Source organism: Theropithecus gelada, chromosome 1 (assembly GCF_003255815.1).
Source record: "Theropithecus gelada isolate Dixy chromosome 1, Tgel_1.0, whole genome shotgun sequence".
Taxonomy (NCBI): domain Eukaryota; kingdom Metazoa; phylum Chordata; class Mammalia; order Primates; family Cercopithecidae; genus Theropithecus; species Theropithecus gelada.
In genome coordinates, this window is record NC_037668.1 from 150,479,327 (window position 1) to 150,491,620 (window position 12,294).

A 12,294-nucleotide genomic window follows, 5' to 3' on the forward strand; every position below is an offset into this window, starting at 1 on the left:
TTTAAGAAGTAAAGAAAGTCCTTCAGAAATACAGGATTATGTAAAGTGGCAAAATCTACAAATTATTGGCATTCCCAAGAGTGACAGAGATAAGGAAAACAACCTGGAAAACATACAATTCAATAATATTTCCCTAATCTTTCTAGAGAGGTAGATACTCAGATATAAGAAATCCAGAGAACACCTGTGAGGTACTATACAAAACAAACATCATCACCAAGGCATATAGTCACCAGACTGCCTGACGTCAATGCTAAAGAAAAGATCTCAAAGGCAGCTACAAACAAAAGTCAAATCATATATAAAGAGAACACCATCAGACTAATAGTGGATTTCTCAGCACAAACCTGATAAGCCAGGAGATATTGGGGGCTTATTTTCAGTATTTTTAAAGAAAAGAAATTTCAATCAATAATTTTATGTTCCACCAACCTAATCTTCAGAAGCAAAGAAGAAATAAAATATTTTTCCAGCTAAGCAAGCATTAAGGGAATTTGTTACCACTACATTAACCTTACAGGAGATACTTAAGGGAGTTCTAAACATGGAAAAAATAAATGATGCCTGCTAACACAAAAACACACTTAAGTATATAGCACACAGAGCCTATAAAGCAACCACAAAGTAGAAACTACATAGCAACCAACTAACAACTTCACAATGGGATCAAAACCTAACATATCAATATTAACCTTGAATGTATATGGTCTAAATGCCCTCACTTAAAAGGCACAGACAAGTTGGAAACATAAATCAAGACCTATCCATCTGCTGACTTCAAGAGACCCATCTCACAAATAAAGACATCCTTAGGTTCAAAGAAAGGGTTGAAGAAAGATCTATCACACAAACAGAACATGAAAAAGAGTAGAGGTCACTATTCTATATCAGATAAAACAGACTTTAAGCTAACAACAGTAAAACAATAAAAAAGGACATATTACATATGCCCACAAAAGTATTACATAATGATAAGTGGTTCGATTCAACAGGAAGACTTAACTATCCTAAATATTTATGCACCCAACATTAAACCACCCAGATTCATAAAACAGGTACTTCCAGACCTATGAAAAGACTCAGCTAGCCATATAACAAGAGTAAGGGACCTTAACACTGCACTGACAGCATTATCATCAAGGCAGAAAACTAAGAAATTCTGGACTTAAATTCAACACTTGACCAAATGGACCTAATGAACATCTACAGAATACTCCATCCATCAACCACAGAATATACATTTTTCTCATCTGCACATGCAACATATTTCAAGATCAACCATATGCTTAGCTATAAAGAAAATCTCAATAAATTAAAAAAATTAAAAGCATACCAACCACACTCTCAGACTACAGTGGAATAACAGTCAATACCAAGAAACTTTCTCAAAACCACACAATTATACAGAAATTAAACAACTTGCTCCTGAATGAATGTTGAGTAAACAAGAAAATTAAACTAGAAATTTAAAAAATTCTTTGAGATAAATGAAAACAGAAACACCAATATAACAAAATCTCTGTGATACAGCAAAAGCAGTGTTAAGAGGCAAGTTTATATTGCCTAATGCCTACCTCAAAAAGTTAGAAAGATCTCAAATTAAAGATCTAACATCACACCTGAAGAAACTAGACAAACAAGAAGAAACTAACTCCAAAGCTAGCAGAAGTGACTAAAATTAGAACAGAAAAAAAATAAAATAATAAAATCAGAGCAAAACTGAAAGAAATTGAGACTCAAAAATCCATGCAAATAATAAACAAAATCAAAAGTTGGTTATTTGAAAGGATAAGCAAGATCAATAGACAGCTAGCTAGATTAACAAAGTAAAAAAAGAGAGAAGATCCAAATAAGCACAATCAGAAATGGCAAAGGTGACATTACAACTGGTCCCACAGAAGTACAAAAGATTCTCAGAGACTATCAGGAACATTTCTATGCAAGCAAATTAAAAAATATAGAGGAAATAAATAAATTCCCCTAAACACACAATCTCCCAAGATTGAATCAGGAAGAAATTAAAACCCTGAACAGACCAATATTGACTTCCAAAATGGAATCGGTAATAAAAAAAATCTACCAACCAAAGGAATCCCTGGACTAGGTTAATTCACATTCAGATTCTACCAGATGTACAAAGAAGAGCTGGTACAAATCCTACTAAAACTATTTCCAAAAAAATTGAAGAGGAGGGACTCCTCCCTAACTCATTCTATGAAGTGAGCATCGCTTTGATAATAAAATATGGCAAAAGACACAATAACAAGAAAAACCATAGACCATTATCCTTGATGAATGTAGATGCAAAGATCTTCAACAAATGGAGTCCAACAGCACATCAAAAAGTTAGTTCACCATGATCAGGTAGATTTCATTTTAGAATGCAAGGTTGGTTCACCATACACGAATCAATAAATGTGATTCACCATATAAAAAGAATTAAAAACAAGAACCATATGATCATCTCAATAGATGTGGAAAAAGCTTTTAATAAAATATAACATCCCTTCCTGATAAAAATCCCCAAGAAATTAGGCATTGAAGAAACATATGTCAAAATAATAAGAGCCATCTATGGAAAACCCACCGTCAACAGCATACTGAATGGACAAAAGCTGGAAGCATTCCCCTTGAAAAGAGAAAGAAGGTAAGGATGCCCACTCTCACCACTCCTATTCAACATACACTGGGAGTCCATGCCAGAGCAATCAGGCAAACAAACAAACAAACAAACAAAAAACAAAAAAACCTCCCAAATAGGAAAAGGAGAAGTCAAACTATCTTTCTTCACTAAAAATATGACTCGATACTTAGAAAACCTTAAAAATTTTGCCTAAAGGTTCCTGTAATAAACGAATTCAGTAACATCTGAGGATACAAAATCAATGTACAAAAATCAGTAGCATTTTTATACACCAATAACATTCAATATCAGAGTCAAATTAAGGACACAATCACATTTATAATAGCCCCCACACACACACACACAACAAAAAACAGGAATACATCTAACCAAGGATGTGAAAGATCTCTACAAGAACCACATAACACTGCTTAAAGAAATCATAGGTAACACAAAAAATAGAGAAATATTCCATGTTCATGGATTGAAAGAATCAATATTCTTAAAAGGACATACTGTCCAAAGCAATCTATAGACTCAATGCTATTTCTATTAAGCTACCAATATCGTTTTTCACAGAGCTATAAAAAGCCCTTCTAAAATTCATATAGAACCAAAAAGGAGCTTGAACGGTCAAAGTAATTCTAAGCAAAAAAAAAAAAAAAAAAGCTGGAGGCATCACATTACTCAACTTCAAACAATACTACAAGGGTACAGTAACCAAAACAGCATGGAACTGCTACAAAAACAAATATATAGGCCAGTGGAGCAGAATAGAGAACCTAGAAATAAAACCGCACACCTACAGTCATGTAATGTTTGACAAAGTCAATAAAAATTAGCAGTGAAGAAAGGATTCCCTATTCAATAAATGGTGCTGGGATAGCAGGCTAGCATATAAACAAGGATGAAACTGGACACCTAACTTTCACCATATAAAAAATTAACTCAAGATGGATTAAATATTTAAATGTAAGACCTCAAACTATGAGAATCTTAGAATAAAATCTAGGAAACACTACTCTGGACATCAGCCTTAGGAAAGAATTTGTGACTATGTCCTCAAAAGCAATTTCAACTAAAACAAAAATTGACAAATAGGACCTAATTAAACTAAAGTGTTTCTGCACAGCAAAAGAAACTATCAACAGAGTAAACAGACAACCTATAGAATTGGAGAAAATAATTATAACCTATGCATCTGATAAAGGTCTAACATCCAGAATCTTAAAGGAATTTAAACAAATAAACAAGCAAAAAACAATACGATTAAAAAGTGGGCAAAGCACTAAAAAGTGGGCAAAGGACATGAACAGACACTTCTCAAAAGAAGACATTCATGTGGCCAAGAAACATATGAAAAAAAACTCAATGTCAATGATCATTAGAGAAATGCAAATCAAAACCAGAATGAGATACCATCTCGCACCAATCAAAATGGCTATTATTAAAACTATAAGAAACAACAGATGCTGGTGAGGCTGTGGAGAAATAAAAAGGCTTTTACACTGTTGGTGGAAATGTAAGTTAGTTCAACCATTGTAGAATACAGTGTGATGATTCTTCAAAGACCTAGAACCAGAAATACCACTGGACCCAGCAATCCCGTTACTGGGTATACACACAAAGGAATACAAATCATTCTATTATAAAGATACATGCACACGTACATTCATTGCAGCACTATTCACAATAGCAAAGACATGAAATCAACCCAAATGCCCACTGATGATAGACTAGATAAAGAAAACCTGGTACATATGTACCATGGAATACTATGAAGCCATAAAAATGGGATGATGTCTTTTACAGGGACATGGATGGAACTGGAAGCCATTATCCTCAGCAAACTAACACAAGAACAGAAAACCAAACACCACATATTCTCACTTATAAGTAGGAGCTGATCAATGAGAACACATGGACACATTGGGAGAACAACACATCCTGGGGTCTGTCAGGGGAGCAGGGGTGGGAAAGCAACAGGAAGAAGAGCTAATAGATGCTGGGCTTAAGAAGAGCTAATAGATTCTGAGCAGCAAATCACCATGGCACACATTTACCTACGTAACAAACCTTCACATCCTGCACATATACCCTTGAACTTAAAATAAAAGTTGAAGAAAAAAAAAAAAGTGGGCAAAGGACATGAACAGACACTTCTCAAAAGAAGACATACAAGTTACTAACAAACATACAAAAAAAAAATGCCCCACATCACTAATAATCAGAGAATTGCAAATCAAAACCACAATAAGATCTCATCACATACCAGTCAGAATAACTATTATTAAAAAGTAAAAAAATAATAATGCTGGTAAGGTTGTGGAGAAAAGGGAATGCTTACACACTGACAGTGGGAATGAAAATAGTTCAGCCTCTGTGGAAATCAGTTTGGAGACTTCTCAAAGAATTTAAAACAGAACCACCATTCAGCACAGCAATCCCATTACTGGCTATATATGCAAAGGAAAAGAAATCTTTCTAACAAAAAGTCACATACACACATATGTTTATCACAGCACTATTCACGACAGTCAAGGCATGGAATCAATCCAAGTGTCCATCAATGGTGGATTAGGTAAAGAAAATGTGGTATATACACACCATGGAATACTTCACAGTCATAAAGGAGAATAAAACCATGTCCTTTGCAGTGACATGGATGCAGCTGGAGACCATTATCCTAAGTGAATTAATGCAAGAACAGAAAACCAAATACCCTATGTTCTCACTTATAAGTGGGAGCTAAACAATGGCATGGACATAAAGATGGCAATAACAGACACTGGGGACCACTAGAGTGGGAAGGGAGGGAAGGGGGCAAGGGCTGAAAAACTAACTATTGGGTACTAAGCTCAGTACCTGGGTGATGGGATCAATCTTACCCCAAACCTCAACATCACACAATATACCCAGGTAACAAGCATGCACATGTACCACTATATCTAAAATAAAAGTTGAAATTATTTGAGAAAAAAGTCAAAATCTGTGCTAAACAAAACAAAAAAGAAATCGGAGGCAGATATTTGGTATCAAAAATTAGAGTGGAAATATAAAATTCTGAACAACCAGTGATTATATTCCCTTCATTAAATAAAAAATAAATACTTAACTCCACCTTTCTGTATACCTCCAGTGTCAAAGAGTCACTATTTGTCTTTGCCACTGAACTCCAAGATATGTTGAAGTCCTAATCCCCAGTACCTCAGAATGTAATCTTATTTGAAAATAAGATTCTTAGGCCAGGCGTAGTGGCTTGTGCCTGTAATCCCAGCACTTTCAGAGGCCAAGGCACCTAAGGTCAGGAGTTCAAGATCAGCCTGATCAACATGGTGAAACCGTCTCTCCTAAAAATACATAAATTAGCTGGGCCTGGTGGCACATGCCTGTAATCCCAGCTCCTCAGGAGGCTGGGACAGGAGAATCACTCGAACCCACGAGGCAGAGGTTGCAGTGAGCCAAGATCGCGCCAGTGCACTCCAGCCTGTGTAACAGAGCAAGACTCTGTCTCAAAAATAAATAAATAAATGAATAATAGAAGGCTCTTGTAAATGTAATTAGGTAAGATGTGGTTATGTTATACTTGGGTAGGGTGGGCCTATAATATAATTTGACTGGTATGTTTATAAGCAGAAGGGAATTTGGCTGCAGAGACAGAGAGACACAAGAAGAAAAACATGTGTCGAAGGAGGTAGAGATGGGAGTGATACAGCTGCAAGCCAAGAATGGTCAAGGACTGATGGCCTCTACCAGAAATTAGGAAGAGGCTAAGAAAAATTCTACTGAGTCTCAGAGGGATCATGGCCCTGCTGGCACCTTGATTTCCAACTTTTGTGAGACAAGGAATTTGCTTTGTTTAAAGCCACCCACTTCATGGTACTTGGGTATGGCAGCCCTAGAAAACTCTTCCAGCCCTTGTGTTTTGTTACAAACCTAAGTGAAAAATCTATCTAATAAACCCCTGTTAGAAGATTAACATGGGTGCCAGGAAAAGCTTACCTGCAACGTAGTCACCAAATCCAATAGTTGTTAGAGTGATAACCACAAAATAAATGGCGTCCAGGGCACTCCAGCCTTCTATGTGTTTGAATATGATCGCAGGCAGAGCCACAAAGAGTACACAGCCAAACAGTATAAATATGATTGTTGAGATGATGCGAATCTTGGTCTGACTAACATTCCACTTCTAGGGATGAGACAGAAAGGGGTATGTATGTGTGTGTGTGTGTGTGTGTATATATATATACACACACATATGTATATGGGGAGAGAGAGAGAGAAACAAAGAGAGACAGAGAGAAATTATTTGCATACCCGCAAAGTTAACCTATACACTATTATGAGCAAATTAGCAAGTAAGCATGTTATTTTATTTTCTTTTATACTTCTTTACATATGAAAATTAGGAATCATCAATAAATCAATCAATGCTAATAATGATGCTACTTTATCCTCACATAGCTTTACAACAGGTAAAATTCTTTTGAAAAGGCAAATTACATTTGCCCTGAGAATGCAATTTTAGATTTCCATCATTATTTGTTTACCTAAAATACTTTAGAAATATTTCTATTCTATAGTCATACATAAAACTGATTGCACGCCAAATACAATCCAGAACCATATAAAAATGGAGACACTGAAACAAGAATTAAGTATTTATAATTGTTCATTGATAAACATTAATTTCATAAAGTTTTTTTTCTGTCACTTCCATCACTTTTTCCTATCATTAATTTAATTGATTACAGCATAATACTAACAGCTTAACCTCCACAGTTAGATTCCAACATGAACCAGGTGAATTGTTTCTCTGTTCTATGGTACTAAATTGTATAACTAACAAAGCTATATGATCAGCAAGTAAGGATAAGTCTTCAATATCCCTAGGCCATAGCTGTCATCAGAATACCCATTTTTTTAAATCTCCTTCTCCAATTAAAAAAAAAAAACTTAATAGTGTAATGTATTAAATGATGTTGGTATATATAACAATTTGTGTCCAGCTTTCTATTTGAGGTTAGTTACCATACATTTTAAGTCTGACTGAATCAGTCCTATTAACTGTAAAAAATATAGGTCACAAACTACACCATATGAAAATCACAGAATGTTAGAGCTTGAGAATTTTTAAAGACCTATGAAATCACAGAATGGAAAGGGTACATAGACATTCCTCTAGTCAACCATCCTCATCTTACATGTGAGAGTTAAATGAGTTCATGTTTATAAAGATTATAGAATAATGCTTGGTACCAAACACTGAACTATGATCACTGGAATGTCATCATCATAAGGGCATGGAATTTGTTTGTTTATGCACTGGTGTATATGCAACATAAAAAAATATTACCCAGCATCTATGAGGGACTCAACAATTTGTTGAATGAATGAATGAAGAATTCAACATTACCATGTTTATGTCGCCAATCTTCCCTCTTAATTAATATAAACAGAGAATTATTTTAAATAAAAGTATAATACAAAAAAGAATAAAACTCCAATTTTGGAATAACTATGTGTTATTCTACTTCAACACAATGTTGAACAAAATGTTTGAGATCTAACTTTGATCTTAAATCTGAAACATGACTAGTGCTAAAACTGGAGCTGTAATCCAAATTGAGAAAACAATACTCCATATTTTATTTCATCAGTAGAGTTAAATATAAATATTTTGTTGAACTTTGTGTGAAAATATAAACATTACTAAACAATGAACAAAATTTATTTGCAATAGGGGTGCTAGAAGTACCAAATCCTTTATAATCCCACCCTCTAACAGGAAGTTACTTTTTCCATAATTTTCTTCCAAGAACTCAAGCTTATAATCCTAAGAGTAGTAGTATTTTTCACTTAAAATTCTAACAAAAGCATTTTCATTTTTTTGTTGACTATAATACAACTTGAAGATCTCCATGTATACTACACCTTTGGTCCTACCAAATTACATTGTGTAGATACATTTCTATCAATGGCATTACTGAATTAAGTTATATGATCACCTTTATTATGTTTACTATTTAGACTACATCTTTCCCAAAGGGGCTTTATAAGGGTATCAAAACAAATTTTAAAATAATAAAGTACTGTCAGTCTTTTACTACTTATGTTAAAGTTAAATTTATATCGCCACCAACCCTCAGAATGATGCCTCCATATACCATTATTCAAGTTATACAAATAAGAAAATGTAGATTTGATGGGATAATAACTAGTTTAAGAGAATACAGCTAGGAGACACTACATATGAAATTTAAATCTGGCTGGACACGGTGGCTCAAGCCTGTAATCCCAGCACTTTGGGAGACCAAGACGGGCAGATCATTTGAGGTCAGGAGTTCAAGACCAGCCTGGCAAACATAGTGAAACCCCACCTCTACCAAAAAACACAAAATTAGCCAGGCATCGTGACGGGTGCCTATAATTCCAGCTACTCAAGAGAATTGTTGAACCTGGGAGGTGGAGGCTGCAGTGAGCCAAGATTGCACCATTGCACCATTGCACCATTGCACTGCAGCCTGGGTGACAGAGCAAGACTCTGTCTCAAAAAAAAAAAAAAAAGTAAAAGAAATTTGAATCTAAGACTTTTGAATTTCTACTTTTTTCTGTTTATACCTTTGAGTTTTTCTCATACATTACTTTATTCATTCAGATTAAGTATAAACATAATTAAAATACAGTGAGTTACATGCCAATAGAGATACATATAAATTGTTATGGAAACCCTAATAATTGAATCGCTAATTATATCTGAGGTGACAGAAAAGATGTATTTTTTTAAAAAATCAAATAATAAATATATGTAGTTAAATATCTATCATACTCACAATAAACGTATCTTCCACTTTGGCAATTCCTTTTCCAAATATGGTGCCTAGTTGATCTCCAACTCCAGCCAAGAGAAAACCAAAGAGGGGAATTCCCAGTAAGGCATAGATGATACAGAATATTTTGCCGCCTTCTGTACGTGGTGAGATGTTTCCAAATCCTTTAAAAAAATTACATTGTTTATAAATGAATATAGTTGTTTAAAACATATGAACTCAAGATTGATTCAGAAACTCCCAAATATTGCATGATATCAATAATTGATTTTGACTAGTTAAGAATCCGTTTGTATTACATACTATTTTAATATGTTCTAATGTAAGATATTCCAAGCAAATATTTCAAAAATATACAAAGTATAGTTAATATTCCAACTAAACTTTGAGATGATGAAAACTGAGGTGATAACACATGCAATAATGTTTTCATGATTATTATTATTCACTATTTTTTCAAAATAATATTTTCATTAAACTTATTTCTTTTTTCTTTCTTTTTTTACTTTAAGTTCTGGGATACAATTGCAGAATATGTAGGTTTGTTACCTAGGTATACGTGTGTGCCATGATGGTTTGCTGCACCTCTCAACCCATCATCTAGGTTTTAAGCCCTGCATACTCTTCCTCCCCTTCCCACCACCCCTGACTCATCCCAGTGTGTGTTGTTCCCCTCCCTGTGTCCATGTATTCTCACTGTTCAATTCCCACTTATGAGCGAGAACATGTGGTGTTTGGTTTTCTGTTCCTGTGTTAGTTTGCTGAGGAAGATGGCTTCCAGCTTCATCAATGTCCCTGCGAAGGACATGATCTCATTCCTTTTTATGGCTGCATAGTATTCCATGGTGTATATGTACCACATTTTCTTTATCCAGTCTATCATTGATGGGGATTTGGGTTGGTTCCATGACTTTGATATTGTAAATAGTGCTGCAATAAACATATTTGTGCAAGTGTCTTTATAGTAGAATGATTTATAATCCTTTGGCTATATATCCAGTAATGGGACTGCTGGGTCAAATGGTATTTCTCGTTCTACATCCTTGAGGAATCACCACACTGTCTTCCACAATGGTTGAACTAATTTACATTTCCACCAGCAGTATAAAAATGTTCCTATTTCTCCACAAGCTGTATTATTACTTTACTTTTTAATAATCGCCATTCTGACTAGCATGAGTTGGTATCTCATTGTGCTTCTGATTTGCATTTCTCTAACGATCAGTGATGTTGAGCTTTTTTCATATGTTTGTTGGCTGCATAAATGTCTTCTTTTGAGGAGTGTCACTTCACATATTTTGCCCAGTTTTTGATGGTTTTTTTTCTTGTAAATGTGTTTAAGTTCCTTGTAGATTCTGGATATCAGACTTTTGTCAGATGGGTAGATTGCAAAAATTTTCTTCCATTCTGTAGGTTGCCTGTTCACTCTGATGATAGTTTCTTTTCCTGTGAAGAAGCTCTTTGGCTTGATTAGACCCCATTTGTCAGTGTTGGCTTTGGTTGCAACTGCTTTTGGCACATTAAACTTACTTCTGTCTCTTTATTGCTGATAATCCTGTTGACTGTAAAGCTTTTGTTATCATTCAGAACACACTGAGAAGACTATATTGCCTCAATTCAAGAGTCTTCAGATATGCTTAAGTTATTTAAAGATGAAAGTTTAGTAGCAACTTTAAAATATTTTAATTAAAGTATTTACCAAAAAGTAATATCCAAAAATGTAAAATTATTAAACTTCTTTAAAGTTTTAAAGATCGTGAAGCCTTTCCAGTTTTGTGCAAGGATATCTACTTGTTACTATTCAAGTAGCTCAACTTCATTCACTTTCAAGAGCAGAAGAACCATCTACACATATATGCTTGGGTTAAAGAATGTACTTCTAGAAGTACATAGAGTACCTCTTTTCATCAGCAAACCTCTTACTGTCCTTCATATTAAATTAATTTGGAACTTTGATTTTAGTTATCTCTTACTCAAAAATGTGAGCAGATATTTTGGGATTTTTGTTGTTGTTGTTACTTTCCAGTTTAATGACTATTGTAGTCAAAGATTATGGGCTATGTGATTTTTACTTGTTGGAATCCATTGAGATTTTCCTTGTGGCTTTATTATGGTCAATTTTTGCATTTATTTAATTGTTATTTGAAAAGAATATGAATATTGTATTTGTTTGATACAGAAAGAACATGGAGTGAGGGTGAGCTAATATTTAGTCATTTTAACCCGTATATTTTTCCCTATGATATTTCCATCTTTCTCTTCCTCCTACTCAGTCAATTCTGTGTTCGTTGCTAGTCAACTCATCTACTGAGGGATTTGTTTTTGATGTATCTAATGTTCAAGAACTTTGACTTTTTTTTCCATTAGCCTTTTCTTATGCCATGAAAATAATAATTATATTAATTTCTTTTTCAGTGTTGAACCATGTAGTAATTCAATTCTTTGAGGGAAATCCTACACTTTCTTTACTTAGGACAATTTCTACGAGTAGTTAATTCCTGGTCATATCCTCATACTTGTAAACACAATACAATACTAGATTGGTTAGTATTTGTAGTCGAAATTTATTTTCTAGCCTCAGTGAGATTCATGATTGTTCTGGTGGTATATGGAAGATTCTGGTTCAAGGAGCCCTGGCTGAAGTAGTGCTGGTGAAGGAGGGGAGACTGGAGTCTGGACTTTCATGTGGGAGTGCATTGTACAGGATTTCTGGGGACAGGTTCTCCTAATTCTCAAAGCAGCCATCAGTGTACAGCCATCTTACTGTTTCTCAGGCCTGCTGCCTGCTCTGGGAATATCTGTAACACAGCTCTGTTTGGAAAATACAGCTTGATTCTGGAG

The 12,294-nt window shown here is 34.6% G+C and overlaps 1 protein-coding gene across 3 annotated transcripts in view; it reads right to left on the reverse strand.

Annotated features, from left to right (window-relative positions):
* The window catches only part of KCNK2 (potassium two pore domain channel subfamily K member 2), a 240,679-nt gene that overhangs the window by 53,243 nt on the left and 175,142 nt on the right, over nt 1–12,294 (reverse strand). For all 3 annotated transcript variants that reach the window (XM_025366351.1, XM_025366357.1, XM_025366341.1), the window contains exons 4-5: nt 9,457–9,617; nt 6,626–6,812 (exon numbers count right to left, since the gene is read on the reverse strand). In XM_025366351.1, coding sequence (XP_025222136.1) covers nt 6,626–6,812; nt 9,457–9,617 — 348 coding nt within the window. The remainder of the gene's footprint in view (nt 1–6,625; nt 6,813–9,456; nt 9,618–12,294) is intronic.